This window comes from Oncorhynchus masou, chromosome 15 (genome assembly GCF_036934945.1).
Source record: "Oncorhynchus masou masou isolate Uvic2021 chromosome 15, UVic_Omas_1.1, whole genome shotgun sequence".
NCBI classification, from domain to species: domain Eukaryota; kingdom Metazoa; phylum Chordata; class Actinopteri; order Salmoniformes; family Salmonidae; genus Oncorhynchus; species Oncorhynchus masou.
The window spans coordinates 22,131,297-22,152,871 of NC_088226.1; the positions used below are offsets into that span (position 1 = coordinate 22,131,297).

Genomic DNA, 21,575 nt, shown 5'->3' on the forward strand with positions numbered 1-21,575 from the left:
ACGTTACCACCCACCAGCACGTCATTATTTATTAATCAGAAACAGCTGTATATTTATTCCTCCAAAGAGCCTTGAGTCCACTTAGCCGCCTGAGCCATGGAGCAAATACAAATAGGGGTTATAAACTTACGTTTTTGCATCTTCACTTGTTTGTTTTTTCTCCAGAAAATGATTATAAACAATTGGATCATTTATAAATGTTCACTTGTTTTTTTAACTAGTCTTAAAAATATGTATATATGACCATTTTATAAATGGTATAATTGTGTGATGTGATCACATTTTGCAAACCCGCTCCCCTTTGTCGCCCCAAGATGAATGGTTTTGACCACTAAAGGTTTGCTTCACTACACGCTTGTGTAACATTAGCTAGAAACCACAAGTGTCTATCCAGATAAGGCAAATGCACCCGCAAAAGAACATTTAAGTAACTTATAGTTACAGTATATGTCATTTGCGGCGTGCATGATCACGAGCAACGTCATTGTTGTCTATCATTTCAATTCCCATGTGAGAACCATGAGCACGGGCTGACTTGGCTTTGCTTTACTGCAGCAAAGGTGATCACTATAACGTAGAGAAACGCATGTCAGCTATCTTTCAGTAGTTATCGATTTTACCCGAGCTTCATCTTATTCTAACTATTTCTATGGCGGATTCGCAGGTGCAATTTATGGAAGATTCCACAATTTTGGAGATAACAATTGATGGTGAAGTCAAATATATAAAACAGAAAAGGAAAACGCTGCACACTGCTGCTCATTCTCCCAGGTGATTTTATTGTAACAACGTTTCGACTCTTATGTCTTCATCAGGCATCCATATCCCAGGTGAGGATGGAGGTGCTTATATATAGGGGCAGAACTCAGGGACATCACGTCCTGAAACAGGAGGTAAAAATATATAACATAGTTTCACAATATTAACATTCAATGTATCAAAATATAAGATCATACCCAAGTAATGTGATCAATATTTACAATAATATACATATAAAATATTAAATTAGGATAAAAAACAATTTTGACATTGTGAAACTATAAAAACAGTTTCAAGTCAAATTCCTGGTTAAGGTCAAGAAGAGACAGTGTGTTGAGCCTATGGATCCAGAAAGTAAAGTAAATGTGTTTGGATTAAACATGAAACCTGTATGACTTTACATTGTCTTCTGAAAATCTTGACTCATGAGCAACATCAGACCTACAAGTCACAATAAACTGGTTTATGACATGATTAGTAATTCCTACTGGAATCCAGCGGTGGATATCAAACAATTGGAATATTTTACCACCTGCAACCTGCATTCAGAATAACTGCTTTGGTGACAAATTCAGAAAAAAAGACTATCTAAACCATCTAAACTGAAACAACCATCTCAATAACGGGTGCAATAAATCCACCCCCTTACAGATTGGATTAGTTTAGAAAAATACATGTATCTTTGCATAGTATAATATCAATTCATCAATAAATGTGCATGCAGAAACATAGATATTAAAACAAACTATTCAAAAATATCTACCAGCAGCAACAAAGCATTGTGGGATGAGGCCCCTCCCACGTCTTTTTCATTTTGGAAATGAACTCAAATGAACGGAAATGAACTCAACACAGTCGAGTAACACCACCACACAGTTGTGATTCAAATATCATTTCATTCATTCACTGCATGTGTTGTCAATTTCAATCCCACTGATGTTAATCCCAATGGAATCAACACTCAGATTTAACATTCACAACACTTTTTACCTTAACACTGAGATTTTAACACTTGCAAAGTGCCTAAGCAGGATGCAATATAAAGCTTGTGCGGTCCAGAGCTGAGAACTCTACCATCTATGGCAAAAGCCTGGGCTCTTGATGGGGACAATATCATTCTGACCACTGGTGTTTGTCACCTTCCGAACTGATTCTACATTGAATTTAGTATTCGCGATTCTCAAACAGTGGATCTGTAGTTGGTGTTCTTCAACTCTAAAATTCTCTAGACTGTGTAAGACAAAACCCACCAAGAAAAGATAACAGGCAAATGCGTATGTGGTCTCAATGTCAGCAGGGATAGTTTGAACTGCAGTAGGATGATTCTCCTCATAGGTGAGTGAATCAGCCCATGCTTGATGAATGTTTGATCTCTGGGAGCAGGACACAGGAGAGCCGAATGAAAATGTGAGACAAAAGTGAGACAAGAATGAATAAAATAAGTAATCACAGCAAAATAATATAGTTTGTGAGCTAGAAAATTAACAACCTAACAGTCTGAGGCAAAGTGCTCATCCTGCTCCAACTATTGACAAAGATAATGAGGCATTTCTTATTTGTCAGTATGAATGAAATTAGTGGGCCCTGCCTTGATGACTGTATTAGCTGTACACTACTTATCCTATAGATTTTTGTAGTCTTAAAAAGACAACATTCTCGATAATGTAATCTTTTCCTTGCTATGAATGTGATATGTTCTTGTTTTATCTACTTTAGTTTAATGCACTGACTGTAAGTCGCTCTGAATAAGAGTGTCTGCGAAATGACCAAAATGTATAAATGTAAATCAAAACACAAACAGTTTGAGAGCGGAGCTTCTTAGAATAACACCCAGCAATGTGCTTTGCAAGTGTTCATTTTTACATTTATATTTTGGTCATTTAGCAGACGCTCTTGTCCAGAGTAATTTACAGTCAGTGCATTAAAGGACCCCCCCCCCCTTCCCAGAGGAAGTTGCCGCCACTATTTCAATGTAATTTCCTGTCCTAGAGATGAAATGCACATTTCAGGTTCCACCTCTGAACAATGATGAAGACTACTTATACATATTCACAATAAAAATATATTTAAAAAACAGCTAGCAAGTTACAACAATTAGATCGGTTGCTAGCTAGCTGGAGAAGATCACTAGCTAGCATGTCATTTCTGGCCAAGAAACATTTCAGCTATCCATTTATTCCAAGTAATAATTTAAGCGGGCTACTTTCACATTTATTTTTGTATGACAAAATACATGTATTCTAATTAAACTGTTGAATTGTACTTCAAGCCGGTGAATTACAAATGACAAAATAGGTATTGACACTAATGAAATACCTATATCAAATACACGTAACAGAATTACTGCCCATCGTTGACACTAAGCTGCCTGCACTGTAAATCCGCAACAGTTTACTAACCACTATACTTCCAGTAATGCACTGTAACATCTAGAAATACACCATGTTGCTGTAGTCAGATGTTAACTTAGTATGCTGTACATTTGTGTTTCAGTAAAGATCTGTGCTGCCAGTATTTTACTGTAAAATTACAGTAGACTACTGGCTAGTGTGCTGACGGTAATGTACTGTAAAAATGACAGGACCTTTATTACAGTGTAGACAGATAGGTAGGCAGGTTGATAGGCAGACAGGTAGGTTAGTAGGTCAGCAGGCAGGGAGGCAGATCAGTAGGCAGGTAGGTGAGAAGGCAGGCAAGTAGGAAGGCAGGCAGGTAGGTTAATAGTGAGGAACATTACTAAGAAGATTACAACCCAAAGTAACTTCAAACAGTGAAAACCCGCATTTGAGTCCCTGGGGCACTGACCTCCAGGGGTGCAATTTCAAGAGAAGCCTGGATTTATTTGTTTCTCAATAGGCAACATTCCAGATCACTTACCAGGTGGGTGCAGATAACAACATGCCAATCACTGGGCTGGAGCATAACATGGTAATCTTAATGATGTGCTGGCTGACGTCAGAGATAAGACTGCAGTCCAAGGGTGATCGCTTATCTAACTTTCCCCTCTGTCGGGATATGAATTATGACATTCATGGACGTGGCATGAGTCCCAAATTGCACCCTATTCCCAATATAGTGCACTACTTTTGACCAGGGTGCACTTTATAGGGAATTGGGTGCCATTTGGGATGCAATCTATTTGTCCCCTGGGATTGTGGACCTATCATATCCAGGTTATGTTTCTACTGAAGCCTTATATGTTCTGGAAAAGATACGTTATCTAGGTTATGCTTCTGTTCAGGAAATGGTTGATGGTGGTTCAAAATTGTTTGGTAGTAGTTGAACAAAACAATGTTACACTAGTTGAACAAAACAATGTTACACTAGTTGAACAAAACAATGTTACACTAGTTGAACAAAACCAATGAAACTACAAAACTAAGACACTATTAAATCTTTAATATTCAAATATTTCCTAACGTACAAATCATGTTACAGTGTTAAAATGTATCACAACATGGATAATTAGATTCTTCCTCTATAGAAATAGGACAGTTAAAATATCAACCTATGAAGGGTTCTATCAAAACCATCATTAAGTTTGCTGACGACACAAAGGTGGTAGGCCTGATCACCGACAACAATGAGACAGTCTATAGGGAGGAGGTCAGAGACCTGGCAGTGTGGTGCCAGGACAACAACCTCTCCCTCAACGTGAGCAAGACAAAGGAGATGATCATGGATTACAGGAAAAGGAGGGCTGAACCTCCCCCCATTCACATCGACGGTGCAGTAGTGGAGCGGGTTGAGAGTTTCAAGTTCCTTTGTGTCCACATCACCAACAAACTATCATGGTCCAAACACACCAAGACAGTTATGAAGAGGGCACGACAACACCTTTTCCCCCTCAAGAGACTGAAAAGATTTGTCATGGGTCCCCAGATCAAAGTTCTACAGCTGCACCATCGAGAGCATCCTGACCTGTTGCGTCAACGGCAGGTATGGCAACTGCTCGGCATCCGACTGTCAGGCGTATGGCTCAGTACATTACTGGGGCCAAGCTTCCTGCCATCCGGGGCCTATATACTAGGCGCTGTCAGACGAAGGCCCCAAAAAATGTCAAAGACTCCAGTCACCCAAGTCATAGCACATGTGCTATCTGAGCAGCTAACCGATCGCTGCAGCTGTACATAGTCTATTGGTAAATAGCCCATCCATTTTCACCTAGCCCCTTCCCCACACTGTTTTTATTTATTTACTTTTCTGCTCTTTTACACACCAGTATCTCTACCTGTACATCACCATCTGATCATTTATCACTCAGGTGCTAATCTGCAAAATTGTAATTATTCGCCTACCTCCTCATGCCTTTTGCACACAATGTATATAGACTCGCCTTTTTTTATAGTCCCACTAAGCGCAAACCAGATGGGATGGCATTTCGCTGCAGAATGCTTTGGTAGCCATGCGGGTTAAGTGTGCCTTGAAATCGAAATAAATCACTGACAGTGTCACCAGCAAAGCATCACCACACCATCACACCCCGTCTTCCATGCTTCATGGTGGGAACCACACATGCGGAGATCATCTGTTCACCTACTCTGCATCTCACAAAGGCACGAAGTTTGGAACCAAAAATCTCAAATTTGGACTCATCAGACCAAAGGACAGATTTCCACTGGTGTAAGGTCCATTGCTCATGTTTCTTGGCCCAAGCAAGTCTCTTCTTGTTGTTGGTGTCCTTTAGTAGTGGTTTCTTTGCAGCAGTTTGACCATGAAGCCCTTATTCACTCAGTCTCATCTGAGCAGTTGATGTTGAGATGTGTCTGTTACTTGAACTCTGTGAAGCATTTATTTGGGCTGCAATCTGAGGTACAGTTAACTCTAATGAACTTGTCCTCTACAGGAGAGGTAACTCTGGGTCTTACTTTCCTGTGGCGGTCCTCTTTTTTGTTTTTTTTGCGACAGTACTTGAAGAAACTTTCAAAGTTCTTGAAATGTTCTGCATTGACTGACCTTCATGTGTTAAAGTAATAATGGACTGTCATTTTTCTTTGCTTATTTGAGCTGTTCTTGCCATAATATGGACTTAGTCTTTTACAAAATAGGGCTATCTTCTGTTACACCACCCCTACCTTGTCACAACACAACAGATTGGATCAAATGCATTAAGAAGGAAAGAAATTCTACAAATTAACTTTTAAAAAGGCATACCTGTTAATTGAAATGCATTCCAGGTGACTACCTCATAAAGCTGGTTGAGAGAATGCCAAGAGTGTGCAAAGCTGTCATCAAGGCATAGGGTGGCTTCTTTGAAGAATCTCAAATATAAAATATATTTGTTTAACTCTTTTTTGGTCATGTAACGTGTACACTGGGAGTCAGGATGCATGTTCAGGGAGTGTATTTAAGAAATAAATGAACATAGAACAAAACAATTAACATGGGCAGCGTACAGACTTTCTTACGCTTATTTAACCATAGCATATAACTAACAGTACTTGTTAACACCCACTAAATGGCAATAAGTAAAAAGAATAGAGAAGAAAAATGTAAAGGAGAAACAACATTTTCTATGCAGTATATAGCCTCAATATTGTTATTTTATTGTGTTACTTTTTTAATTTACATTTTATTTAGTAAATATTTTCTTAACTCTATTTTCTTAAAACTAGATGGTTGGTTAAGGGCTTGTAAGTAAGCATTTTTACAGTAAGGTCTACACCTGTTGTATTTGGCGTGTGTGACAAATACAATTTGATTTGATACACTTAGTATAAAAACATTAAGATCACCTGCTCTTTCCATGACAGACTGTCGTGGAAATTTCCTCTATTTACCAAATCATGGGAGCAAAACACACACACAAGTCAGAGTTAGTTATCAAAGTCCATCTTTAATTATATGAGCTCTATCACAAACCCTGTGACTCTCAGATCAATTCAGTGTCTATCAATGAATTCTCTGAGAGTCCCTTCCACATTGCAATAGCAATTTGACTTTCAACAGTTCAGTATCTCTAATGAAAAGTTGAGAGTCCCAACAAAATAGCAAATGGGATCCTTTATAGCGAAGATCCACCCCCCCCCCCCCCCCCAGACGACATGACAATCCACAGGTCCCAGGAACTTACACAAAGAAAGACTTTACTTCAGAGAGGAGTATCCCCTAGCCAGACAGAGTTGGCTATAAATTATCGTTCAGTTTGGTCTCCTAAACAAAGCTCTTATTTCGTCCTTGGTACAAAATGCTACCAAGACATTACCCCCACCCTATAATATATAACAAATTGTCATTTAGATACAACCAATTCTAAATACAACCAATCCTGGACAAGCTCACAGAGAGGAGAGTGAGGCAATAGGTTAAGATAGAGGGAGCATAGAATGATTCCAGACACTGCCATCCTCCTCTCCCCGATGGGAAAAGTAGGGAGTGACTGGCACACAGACACTATGGAGCAAAATATATGTTTACACATGATGACACCTTGACCTCTCCCCTCTCTGCGGCCCAAGCAACTTTGTCCTGACAGAGAACAGATAACTGCCAATGGCCACCACTATAGTACAACAAAATACATTCTTATGAGAAATAACTCATAAGCATAAAATAAAACATCCTATCTATGTTACCCAACTAATTCTGATTATTCCCCAACACAGACTGACCAGGTAAAAGCTATGATCTCTTATTGATGTCACTTGTTAAATCCACTTCAATCAGTGCAGATGAAGGGGAGGAGACGGGTTAAAGAAGAATTTTTAAGCCTTGAGACAATTGCATGTGTTGGTTAGTGTCAAGAACTGCCACGCTGCTGGGTTTTTCATGCTCAACTGTTTCTCGTGTGTATCAAGAATGGGACATTCAACCAACAAGACTCACTTGTGGGAAGCATTGGAGTCAACATGGGCCAGTGTCCCTGTGGAACGCTTTCGACACCTTGTAGAGTCCATGACCAGACAAATTGAGGATGTTCTGAGGGTAACATTAATCACCCACAATCTGCATTCAGAATGACTGCCAGGGTAGGGAAGATTGAATACTGAGACTACCTCAATCATCTAAACTGGAACAACTACCTCAGTAATGTATGCAATAAATCCAATTACAAACAAATTGGATTAGTTTAGAAAACTGTATGTTCTTTATCTTTGTGTAATCAGCCAATCAATTTACATGCAAAAACAGATATTACAGTAAAACAAATAATTCTGAAAATCTCCAATAGCTCATGCTGGGAAATATTATATATGGTTCTATGTAGAACCCTTATTGCCTTCCAAAGAATCCTTCTTGCCTTCCAAAGAATCATCAAAGAACCCATTCTTCCAAAAACGTTTCTTAGAATGTTTAAGATTCCAGGTAAAACCTTCTGACTTTGTTGGGGAATAATCAGAATTAGTTGGGTAACATAGATAGGATGTTTTATTTTCATGATATGCTTATGAGTTATTTCTCATAAGAATGTATTTTGTTGTACTATAGTGGTGGCCATTGGCAGTTATCTGTTCTCTGTCAGGACTAAGTTGCTTGGGCCGCAGAGAGGGGAGAGGTCAAGGTGTCATCATGTGTAAACATATCTTTTGCTCCACTGTGTCTGTGTGCCAGTCACTCCCTACTTTTCCCATCGTGGAGAGGAGGATGGCAGTGTCTGGAATCATTCTATGCTCCCTCTTTTGTTGCACCTATCTTAACCTATAGCCTCTCTCTCCTCTCCGTGAGCTTGTCCAGGATTGGTTGTATTTAGAATTGGTTGTATCTCAATGACAATTTTATATATATCACAGGGTGGGGGTAATGTCTTGGTAGCATTTTGTACCAAGGACGAAATAAGAGCTTTGTTTAGGAGACAAAACTGAACAATAATTTATAGCCAACTCAATCTGGCTAGGGGATACTCCTCTCTGAAGTAAAGTCTTTCTTTGTGTAAGTTCCTAAGTCCTGTGGTTTGTCATGTCGTCTAGGGGGGGGGGGATCTTTGCTATAATGGATCCCATTTGCCATTATGTTGGGACTGTCAACTTTTCATTAGAGATACTGAACTGTTGAAAGTCAAAATGCTATTGCAAAAGCTTAATTATTATTAAAGGTGAAGATTAAGCATAACTCTGACTGGTGTGTGATTTGCTCCCTCATCATTTGGTAATTAAGGAAATTTCCACGACAACTTACAAAGAACCCTTGTCTTCCAAAAATGGTTATTCTGATCCAAGCAGTTCTTGGTAGAACCGTATCTGTCACGACTTCCGCCGAGGTTGGCTCTCCTGCCTGTTCGGGCGGTGCTCGGCGGTCGTCGTCACCGTCCTACTAGCCACTACCGATCCCTTTTCGTGTATCTGTTGGTTTTGTCTGATTGGTTTCACCTGTGTGTTGTTTATTTAATTTGTGTCTGTATATGTAGTAGGTTGTCCCGCCCTTGTTTTGTGCGGGATTGTTTATTTGTTATTCATGTCAGTTGGTGTAGCTTGTGTTCATATTCTCCGGTTCGTCTTTATCCTGTGTTGGATTGTTCACCCTGTGTGTGTTGGGTTGACCGTGTTTCTTGTTCACCGGAGAATAAACTGTGATATCGCTATCTGCTCTCTGCGCCTGATTCCACCCACCTTGATTAGACGTGACAGTATCCCTCTGCAAAGAACCCTGTTGGAACCCTTTTTTCAAAGAGTGTACTTGTGATCTGTTTTCTTGCTACTCTGAAGTATTTGAGTATTTGAGCTTCCTTCTTAGAACATGCCCTCATTAGTAGCGGCGGCACTGAATGGCGAAAGGTGTACAGTGTTCACTGTATACGACTTCAATGTGTTTTTGAAAAGAGTGACAAAGTCGCTCTGGATAGGAAGGTCTGCTAAATTACTAAAATGTCAAATTTAACATTTCATTTGATTTGTAATGTTCATTGTAATCTCTCATGGACAGACTATAAAACAAATATGGTATCTGACACAATTACCCAAGATTTTATGTTCATTATAATCATACTTTATTCACCACCACTCGAGTACGACCAAAGAGCTGGAGAGGATTTGTTTGGCATATTTTTAAGAGGAAACCAACTAAACACAGACATTATTCATATTTTAATGAGAAAAAGATCCAAATCATGTCCAATTGAATGTTGTAGTTTGTGAAAAGTAACTTCCTTTTTGACAAATGAAACCAGTTATTTAGTACAAACATATCCCTGTCTACATTCACCCCACATCGTCACGGGTCTCGGGGGTGCTCCCTAACAAACTGAACTCTGAATAAGTATGATTAAATTATAAGACATACAGTTTGTATACACTCTATAGTATGTGGCATATTGACTTTGGATTATAGTGCCACCAGATCAGAGACACATGTCTTAGTTAATATCTTTTTTGCCCCCAAACCACATTTTCTCAGATGTTCACAGTCTACCATGCACCTCCCATTGGTCCTCCTCAAAGTGGTTATGCCAGACTCAGCAGTAATGGAGGAGGATGTTCAGGAGGAGGTAGGGCACACAGGCTCTCCCTCAACCATGTACCACACCTCGTTGTGCCTATTCAGAATCTTCATTGGGCTGTAGGACACATACACACACACACACACACACACACACAAAATATTAAAGTATGTTTGAAAAAGTATTTTGGTGGAATTGTGTTGGATGTTGGATATGAGTATATTGAAGGATTTGTATCCGTGCTATCACCTGTCATATCCCACAGCATAGTGGTAGTCTTTGTTGTAGGTGGCCTGGACGTTGTCTAGCTGCCTTTTCAGCAGCATGGAGTTTACACTGGATGACAAAGACATCATCCATCCACCGTAGCTCCTCACGTACACGTTCATGTCTGGCGTCTCTGTAAAATATACCTGCACGGGGAAATCACAAAGACATCCACATTGTTAACCACGGTCTTTAAAAAAACATGACATACTTGCCATGGGTTCAAATGGTATTTGTGTTTTTTCAAATACTTAAGCTTTGCACGATTGAGCTTGTCTGACTCAATGGCACCATTGAATAGTCCCAAAAGTGCAATCCCCACCCACCTGGCACTCTATAAAAGCTAAATCGAAGTATTTGAAAAATACTTCCTGAACCCAGGTCTGATAGACAATCATATTATGTCCAACTTAGATTCAGTTTTTCTAGAGTGCCAAGTGGGCAGGGTTTGCACTGTTGGGACTATTCCATTGGTGCCATTGAGTCAGGCAAGCTCAGCTTAAGTATTTGAAAAACCACACACAATAAACCACACAAATATTACAGACCCCTGGATAACAATGTGGATGTCATTGTGCCAGTTTTACAGGGTTTTGACAGGTGTCAGCAATATGGTAATAGCTCCACTTTGCCCTCTGATAGGCTGAGTGGAAGTTTCACCATATTGCTTAAACCAATCAAATCCTCTCAGATCTTCACAAGTGCATAGGGCATAGGGTCTATTTGTGATTTGGCTTTACCTTGTCATCAGTGGGTTGGGGATGAATCATCTGATAGTCAGACGGCAGGAGGAAGCTGATGGTGAAGACAGATGACGCCCACATCTTCTTCTTCTCTTCAATTTTGACAGTCACCGGAGCTGTCATGTCAATGTTGACGCCTATAGAAAAAACATGTGTGTAAGCACTTGTTACCAGGTAGACACATGCGCATGGATCACACACACACACACACACACACACACACACACACACACACACACACACACACACACACACACACACACACACACACACACACACACACACACACACACACACACACACACACACACACACACACACCAGCCTTGTTGGATCCGGTGATGTATTTGAAGAGTCTCCGGAAGGCAGTGTAAGTGGCCTTGTCCATGAAGTAGCATTCCTCGTCTGTCGACACCCATTTCACCGAGTCATAGTGGCGTACCTGTAACACAGACACAAACCTTCACTCACGAGTCCTCTGCTGTAGAGCGTATTTGAGTTACAGATGTTGAGAATGGGATTAGGGTGATCTACAACCCTGCATAACTTGATCTACAACATGTTTCCAATTACCGAAGCCCAATGCGATAACCAAAATGGGGGGGGGGGGGGGGGATAATGATGATCATCATGTTGTCAATTTGATATATGCAAATGCTATTGTTTTGTATCTGCCACCCTAACCAACAATGAAACATAAAAAAATCTGTCACAAAAAAGGTGGTGAAACAAACGATTAATTTGTGCTTCACAATGAACTCACCTCATAATCGTCATTCTTGCACACCAGATCATACAGCAGACATTCCTTTGACTCGGTGCAGAAGCGAGACTCAGAGGAGTTCCTATAGGGATCAGTGGAAAACAAATCAATAAATGAACAACAGCATACGATTTAGCACGGATACCGTTCATTCACTACACAAACAGAGTATTCATTCTGAAACGTGTGGTAACGATGTGAGAGAAGTAATAACAGATGTGCATTATAAATTCCTTACCCAACTCTGGCTTCAGCAGTCAAGATGAGAAGCAAGCCAACCAACCCTACAAAATAAACCCTGAAGTACACACAAACAGTCAGTGTCATCACATTAAAAACCTGAAGTACACACAAACAGTCAGTGCCATCACATTAAAAACCTAAAGTACACACAAACAGTCAGTGTCATCACATTATAAACCTGAAGTACACACAAACAGTCAGTGCCATCACATTAAAAACCTGAAGTACACACAAACAGTCAGTGCCATCACATTAAAAACCTAAAGTACACAAAAACAGTCAGTGTCATCAAATTAAAAACCTGAAGTACACACAAACAGTCAGTGCCATCACATTAAAAACCTAAAGTACACACAAACAGTCAGTGCCATCACATTAAAAACCTAAAGTACACACAAACAGTCAGTGCCATCACATAGACACAATGTAATACTCTTTGACACTCTTCACATATGGTGCTGCTACTCTGTTCATTATCTATCCTAGCCTAGTCACTTTTACCCCTACCTACCTGTATATATTACCTCAACAACATTCTACCCCTGCACAATGCCTCGGTACTGGTACTCCTTGTATTTAGCCTCGTTATTGTTATTTTACTGTGTTACTATTTCCTTTTGTATTTTGCAAATTATTCTTCGTTTTTAACTCTGCATGGTTGGTAAAGGGCTCGGAAGCATTTCACTGTAAAGTCTACTACACATGTTTTATTCAGTGCATGTGACAAACACATTTGATTTGAAAACCTAAAGTACACAAAACAGTGTCATCACATGAAAAACCTGAAGTACACACAAACAGTCAGTGGCATAATCATATAACACATATGTTATACAGGCATAACTGACTAAGACTGCAATATTGTAATACTTTAAAGGACAGTAAACTGTGTTATTACACATTTCTATTTCTAGAGAAATCTTGCTTTAATTACTTAATAACACCATAACAACTCAAACAAACCTAGTCAGTGCAATGATAAACTATCATTTCTACTTACATTGTGCTGAATGTGTGTCTTTTAGATCAGCTCAGTTCAGATGCATCCACTGGTCTGAGGGAAATGCTTGCAGAGAAACTATTTATACCAACTGAGGGATATTTGCATCGCCCCCCAAAACACACCCACTTCACCACAGAATGTACAATGGACTTCACATGCGGAAGAGAAGAAAAGGTGGTTTATAAATAAGTGTGTGACAAATTAGATAACGTGAGAAGATCGATCTTGATCCGTCTTTGAAAAGCAAGTATAGGATTATTGAGAAAGAGGCTGTGACTAAATCCATCACGTGTAGCAGACTATTATATATTTCTGTTTCGTAATTCAAGCCTTTGCTGCTTCGCAATAACAGCCTGGCTGTCACGTTTAGACTAAAGAAATAGCACCTGCATGTAGTTTGTTCACTGAGCACTGCTGGGTCGACATTACCAATCACTAGTGGACAATGGAGTAGCCCTGTTTATAACTGGTGCTAACATGGACCCTTTGTAATCCACGTTTATTATGATATTAAGTTGTTATAATGAATGAAATGAAAAAATCCGATGCACAGTGGGCAAACATTTTCCAATTCATATCAAACCATATTCCCCACCTATAAAAGCAGATACGACAGCACTTGGATGACCTAAAGAGCTCAGCGTTGACCCCACGAGTAGCCAAGAAAACAGAACTCTGGGGTGTATCTCAGTAGTCTGGAAGGGATTCATGAATTTTTTTTTTTAGCAGACACTCTTATCCAGGAGCATTTACAGGAGCAATTAGGGTTACAGATTTTTCTGCTGAGTCGGCTCGGGCATTTGAACCAGCAACCTTTCAGTTACTTGACCAACGCTCCCTACCACATGGCTACCTCGTCTCCTCTTCACATGGGCTGACCTGAAGAGACAAAGGATAGATGGTGAATAAAAAACGGCGCTCCTCACTTTGAATCTGATTTCAACTGTCCCTGTTCTTTTACATCAGCATAGGAAAGGAGACAAGAAAACAAGAAAAGGAAGCCACGGAATACCAAGATGGATGCAGTCATGGAATGAACCCTGCCCTAGATTTAGAAAGTCGAAGTCAGTTCAGTTTAAATGACCTTTAACAAACCTCTGACGTCCCCTGTGATGTCAGCTGGTCACCACCTCAGGGGCTCAACGGGTGACAGTCTTCACTTGGGGACTTCAGCCTCAGATGAAGAAAAACTCAAAATAACATATGATCCCCTCTCATATGTCCGTTCTATGTGGAGAAGTATGTGCTTTAGGTCAAATTCTTAGCCAACACGTTGCTTTAGCCTGATTTGATCAGGACCATGAAACTGTATGTTGTGGACATTTCCAAGGCAAGAAGGGTTCTTCAAAGAACCCTGATTAATCTGAATAAGCTTTTGTATAGATTTTCTTCCCTTTCTTTTAAATATTGCCTGAGTGTTTACATCAGCATACAAACGTTAACATCAGGAGTTTGAGTAATATGATACGTTTAAAAAGATAGGTGTGAGAAGGTTTTAAACTGTACCAGTATATGAGTATGAGTGAACTAGCAGTGTATTGTGTGGGTACAGAGCGAATTACAAATGGCAGAAAAACGTAAGACTGATTTAATTTAATCTTTGGTACATAATTGGTTTAGCAAGTACTCCAAAATTAAATAAATTTGAGTAAACGCCTTTGAGTGTGGACTATATTATTATGCATACTGGATGGACTGGTTACCTTATGCTACACTCCAAAATGTATACCCTAGGAAAGAATGTATAGCCCCAGGCGATGCTGTTGGTTCATTGATTGTTCGGGGCGGCTTACAGGAAGCCTAAAATTATAGTATACTTTGTATTTGATTTTGAATAACCCAGTAATAGGGAATTTCTTATTTTTTCATAATTATTTGGGTAACACATTACCTTTAGCTATACAGAATATCTCACCATCATGCATTTTCATCTCCTCCTATGTTTTGTTGGAAAAACATGTTACTATCGATGTTCCTGAACAGATTTCACTTAGTTTCCTAAATTAAGCACTGGGTAGCTGCAGGAACAGGGTTGGAGAGCCCATGACATACAGAGTTTGGGCAGAATATCATCTGTCGCGCAGCAAGAGCATGCTCCTCAAACAGCATACTCCTCCACATTTTCTTTCATCACAACCGTATTCTAAAATGGATTAAATAGTTGTTAGCCCTCATCAATCTACACATAATACCCCACAATGACAAATTAAAAACAGGGTTTAGAAATGTTTTCACACTTGTAAAATAATGTATTACAAAAATATTACATTTACATAAGTTTTCAGACCCTTTACTCAGTACTTTATTGAAGCACCTTTGGCAGCAATTACAGCCTCAAATCTTCTTGGGTATGACGCTACAAGCTTGGCACACCTGTATTTGTGGAGTTTCTCCCATTCTTCTCTGCAGATCCTCTCAAGCTCTGTCAGGTTGGATGGGGAGCATTGTTGCACAGCTATTTTCAGGTCTATCAAAAGATGTTAGATCAGGTTCAAGTCTGGGCTCTGACTGGGCCACTCAAGGACATTCAGAGACTTGACCTGAAGCCACTTTTGTGTAGTCTTGGCTGTGTGCTTAGGGTCGTTGTCCTGTTGGAAGGTGAACCTTCACCCCAGTCCGAGGTCCTGAGCGCTCTGGAGCAGGTATTCATCAAGCATCTCTATGTACTTTGCTCCATTCATCTTTTCCTCGATCCTGATTAGTCTCCCAGTCCTTGCTGCTGAAAAACATCCCAACAGCATGATTCTGCCACCACCATGCTTCACCGTAGGGATGGTGCCAGGATTCCTCCAGATGTGACGCTTGGCATTCAGGCCAAAGAATTCAATCTTATATAAGTGTGTGTGGCGAATGTGTTCCTGTATGTACGTGTTATGTGTATTTCCTCCAGTTAAAACTGAAAAGGAGTAGCCTCCCAGGTGGCGCACTGGTTAAGGGCACTGTACTGCAGTGCCAGCTGTGCCATCAGAGACTCTGGGTTCGCGCCCAGGCTCTGTCGTGACCGGGAGGTCTGTGGGGCAATGCACAATTGGCCTAGCGTTGTCTGGGTTGGGGAGGGCTTGGCTGGTAGGGATGTCCTTACCTCATTGCACACCAGCAACTCCTGTGGTGGGATGGGTGCAGTGCGTGCTAACCAAGGTACATGGTGTTTCCTCCAGCACATTCTGGGTTGGAGGTGTGCTGTGTTAAGAAGCAGTGTGGCTGGTTGGGTTGTGTATTGGAGGATGTGTGACTTTCAACCTTCATCTCTCCTGAGCCCATACGGGAGTTGTAGCGACAAGATAGTAGCTACTACAACAATTGGATACCATGAAATTGGGGAGTAAAAGGGCTAATAAAAATACATTAAAAAAACTGAAAAGTTGCATCGGTCCCAAAACAAACATTTATCTGGAGACTTGTGGGAGGAGTGCTGATGACATTGCCCACTGTATGTGCTTACGGTAGCCTGACTGCATCCAGAATGGAGATTTCTCCCTGATCCCCCTCCTGAAGCGGTCAGCCAGGTCTGAACACAATCAAACCCCTTTTGTACATTTAAACCTGTCTTTTTCAATGCGATCTTCGTATTCTGATAGCAGAAGTCAAGTGCCAAGTGTATGACTTTTGTGGGGCTGGAGTCTTCAGTATTTTTTTTTTAACCAGTTTTATGCAAACATTTGGTGGCAAAGAAATAAAGGAACGTGTGATATTATACCTGTGGTATTTTGAATGCTTCAATTGATTTCATAAACTATATATAAAAATATAAACTATATTGGATATATGCTGTAGGTTCGAATCAACCCAAGATGATGAACCCTGAAGATGGTACAAAAGGCATGAAAAAGTGGCCCAGATGAAGCCAACTGGCCAACTTCTCAAACCCTACAGTGTCCCATTCTTCCAAGATCTCACTGAGCTCACTGAATTTGAATGAAGGTAAGTACACACACACACACACACACACACACACACACACACGTGGCACCAGCTTGATATGTCATTTTCCCCCTGTCTTTCTACTCAGAGTAACAGTCCTAGTGCTCTCTGTCTCCACTTTTCGTCTTTCTTTTTATATGCTTGTCCTAGGGGTGAGTAGAGCTGACAAAATCAGAGTTCAGGAGGATTGTTACGGAGCCCCATGAGGAATACCTGAATCTGCGCTGACTTCTCTCTCCTGGATGCTCTCCTGCCCAAACTGTCCCGTTGTGTTTCACCACCTCTGAACCCCCTTAAGCAACTCGTTGCCCCTGATCACAGATCTAAGATTGTACTCAATCTCAATTTCAACTCTTATCTCTTTGTCACTCTCTCCCCCACACACACCACACACAGGCACACATTATAGTTTTTACGTTTGTGTTGTAGTTACGCTCGTCCTTGGTTACATACAGTATGTGTTAACTGTTGTTACTTCTATTGTCATATATGGTTGTTAATTTGTTATTAATGTTGGTACCAATTTGAATAAATGTATTGTTTTTCTTGCATTTAGATTTCAGTGGGAATTTCACTGTACATTTACAGCATTATCTCGGCACCAGAGTTGCCACCTTAATACTGTAATTTAGCTTTACAGCAGAGATGCTGTAATATATTTCACAGTACTGTTTTCCTTACTGTAAAACATTACAGCATCCCTGTAAATTTACAGCATGGATACTGTAAAAAAAAGTTATATTTTGAAAATAGAGCCCATGCCTTAATTTTAAGTTGTTTGGCAAATGTACATGTTTTAGAAACCATATAACCTGCTCTTAACAATGGGTTATTAAATTGAAACGTCTTACTTGCATGACGGAGGATTTGAAAAAGTTTATGTAATGTAATGAAAATGTAATGTTCATTACTCTTACCATAAGCCACCAACGTCGTTTTAGAGAATTTGGCAGTACGTCCACAAGGCCTCACAACCGCAAACCACGTGTATGGCGTTGTCTGGGAAACCGGTTTGCTGATGTCAATGTTGTGAACAGAGTTCCCCATGCTGGCTCTGGGGTTATGTTATGGTACCATAACGAGATCTTGAGGCTCATTGTGAGGCTCATTTAAGGTATCTGTGACTAATGGATGCAGATCTTTATTCCAAGTCATGCAAAATCCATAAATTAGGGCCCAATTAATTTATTTCAATTGACTGATTTCATCATATGAACTGTAACTCAGTAAAAATCTATGAAATTGTTGCATGTCGAGATTATATTTTTGTTCAGTACATTTAAACTGGAACAGCCATTTCGGTAACGTGCAATAAATCTAATTTATTGGATTTGTTTATAAAAATGTATGTTATTTGTCACGCCTGATCCTGCTCCCCTCTCTGGCACTCGAGGTCCACCAGGCTGCCCTTCATTACGCACACCTGTCACCATCATTATGCGCAGCAGTGCTCATTGGACTCACCTGGACTCCTACCCTTTGTTGATTGCCCTGTCGATATCTGTCTGTTCCTCAGTTGGTTCCCCGTGTCAGCATTATTGTCGTTGCATGGTTATTTATCCCCTGTCCTGACACTGTTCCCATGGCTCCCATGCCTCAGCTGGCTTCTATTGTCAGATTGTCAGAAGATGGTCAACTGGTGAAAAGGACACAGGGGGTAATTACACATCTTCCTAAAACTACTTATAACACAAATTCAGTGAAACCCTAGAGACCTTGTTTAAGGACAATACAATTGTCCTACCTAGACCACATTGTAATGAATAATTGCATTATTGTACAACTGCAGTAAAAATGGAATTTGAATAACGGTGCAAACAAAAGCCCTGTGATTTGAATATTTAATTCCATTCATTCCATTTGTGTCAGTTGTGAGTCTACTCTTGACAGTTTCTAAGATATAGAAAGGCACAGTAGCATCCCAGTTTGGTTGTATGTTAAGTTATGATACTAAGACGTGCTGCCTGTTGCAGATCATCATTCTCCCAAGTCATCCTACAATAATGTATTCACGGAAGCTTCAAGCGAGCTCTGCCTCCTCTCCGATCAATAGCCTATAGCCTAAATATTTGTCATTCAATTTGTTTCATGTATTACCTTTTATGTGTGGCATAAACACAACCACCAAGTATTTTGTAGGCTACCTGCTCACGTTTGTCCAAAATTTTATTCCAGCATCCAGATGCTGTGCAGATGATGTTGAAGCTCCCAATGTCAGTATGTTTTGCTTATTAGTTGTCGTGCATTGGCACAGGAAACCTGTGGGTGGAAAAATCGTTGCATATATTTTATATACTGTAATTACAAATACAGCATAAAATATGGGGACAAACCGAAGAACCCTTTATGGTTTTACTTAGCACCTTTTTATGTAAGAGTGTACTAGTGTACAGGCCGAACTGGTCTTGAATAACTACCTTGGTCTTAACGACACTCTGTAGTCTAGCAGGGACAAAGGCATCGCACCAAAGGACACGTTAAAGCTTTTTAGTACTCTATAGAAGGAGTGCATGGAGGTGGTTCACACATCCTCCTCGTATTACGGCTTTGTTTCCATGTTTTACCACAGGTCACAAGATACCTGCTCTAACCATTCTGGGAGGGAATGCTGAGTGCCATTGTCCCTTTGTTGGTGTTTCAGAATCACACCAAGTTCAGATCCCTGTGAGGTATTCCATTCTACAGAGGAACAATGGAGAAGTGTCTACACGCCCACCCAGTACTATACCCAGGCTGTGTTCGATATGAAAGAACAGTGTGCAACGTTTAATCCAGCTAAGTTTTGCAATCGATCGTGCCACATGGGGCGACAGGTAGCCTAGTGATTAAAGTGTTGGGCTTGTAAACCGAAAAGGTTGCTGGATTGAATCATCGAGCTGACAAGGTCCAAATCTGTCCTTCTGCCCCTGAACAAGGCAGTTAACCAACTGTTCCCCAATAGGCCATCATTGTAAATAATAATTTGTTCTTAATTGACTTGCCTAGTTAAATAATATAAAAAATGTAAATAGTGATCATTCCACACCTTGCCAAACCCACCAAACGGGAGCAAAGGCTACTGAAGAATGGTGCATGGCCGGTCGTTCAGTACAAACCGTCATGCATCTTAGCGAATGTTGAAGTTAACTGAGCACACCCCATTGCGATACCATAGGGAACAGGATAGAAGACCTAGTCGAGAAATCAACCAACTGCTCAACTACACAAAGTCACTGTCTCACAATCCATTTGGGTAAATTTGAGATATATAAACTGTATAATATATTTCTGTGACAACGTGCTGTGTAAGTGACACAAAGTACAAGATCTCGGGTTCTTGATGTAAAGTGATAATGCTGAAACACAAAGCCTGAACAACAACTCCACAAACTGGTTATGTTGTCATGTAACTTAATGAGGACTAGGAGCACACAAGAAAGGACGCCTGAAGTTATAGAACTTTTTGTAACGGCTTTCTTCTGTGGACGAAGGAGAGGACCAAAGTACAGCGTGGTTAGTGTTCATCATGTTTAATAAAGACGGTAAACGTGAACATTACAAAATACAAAACAACAAATGTGAAAAACCAAAACAGTTCTGTCTGGTGCAGACACACGAAGACAGAAGACAGCCACCCACAAAACCCAACACAAAACAGGCTACCTAAATATGGTTCCCAATCAAAGATAATGACTAACACCTGCCTCTGATTGAGAACCATATCAGGCCAAACATAGAAACGGGAAACACACAACATAGAATGTCCACTCAGCTCACGTCCTGACCAACACTAAAACAAAGAAAACACAAAAGAACTATGGTCAGAATGTGACAGTACCCCCCCCCCAAGGTGCGGACTCTGGCCGCAAAACCTGAACCTATAGGGGAGGGTCTGGGTGGCGGCTCTGGCGCAGGACGTGGACCCCACCATAGTCTTTGTCTGCTTTAGTGTCCTCCTAGGAAAGGCGACCCTCGCCATAAACCTTGGACTGGCAACCCTACTAAAGGGTCCCACTGGACTGAGGGGCTGCTCGGGACTGAGGGGTAGCTCGGGACTGGCTGACGGCTTTGGCAGCTCCTGGCTGACTGATGGCTTTGGCAGCTCCTGGCTGACTGACGGCTCTGGCAGATCCTGGCTGACTGACGGCTCTGGCAGGTCCTGGCTGGCTGATGGCTCTGGCAGGTCCTGGCTGACTGACGGCTCTGGCAGGTCCTGGCTGACTGGCGGCTCTGGCAGGTCCTGGCTGACTGGCGGCTCTGGCAGCTCCTGGCTGACTGGCGGCTCTGGCAGCTCCTGGCTGACTGACGTCTCTGGCAGCTCCTGGCTGACTGACGGCTCAGGACAGACTGGCGGCTCTAGAAGCTCCGGATGGGCGGGAGACTCTAGCAGCTCCGGACGTGCGGGAGACTCTAGCAGCTCCGGAGGGGCGGGAGACTCTAGCAGCTCCAGACGGGCGGGAGACTCTAGCAGCTCCGGACGGGCGGGAGACTCTAGCAGCTCCGGACGGGCGGGAGACTCTAGCA

General features: G+C 41.1%; 1 protein-coding gene across 1 annotated transcript; it reads right to left on the minus strand.

Moving 5' to 3' along the window:
- Positions 1-9,764: 9,764 nt before the first annotated feature.
- LOC135555061 (heme-binding protein 2-like) lies at positions 9,765-13,333 on the minus strand. Its single transcript, XM_064987432.1, has 7 exons — positions 13,149-13,333; positions 12,144-12,203; positions 11,906-11,987; positions 11,464-11,584; positions 11,140-11,279; positions 10,382-10,545; positions 9,765-10,249 (listed from the first exon to the last, which is right to left on the minus strand). Coding segments are annotated over exons 1-7 (648 nt in total). The 5' UTR covers positions 13,151-13,333; the 3' UTR covers positions 9,765-10,170.
- Positions 13,334-21,575: the final 8,242 nt, after the last annotated feature.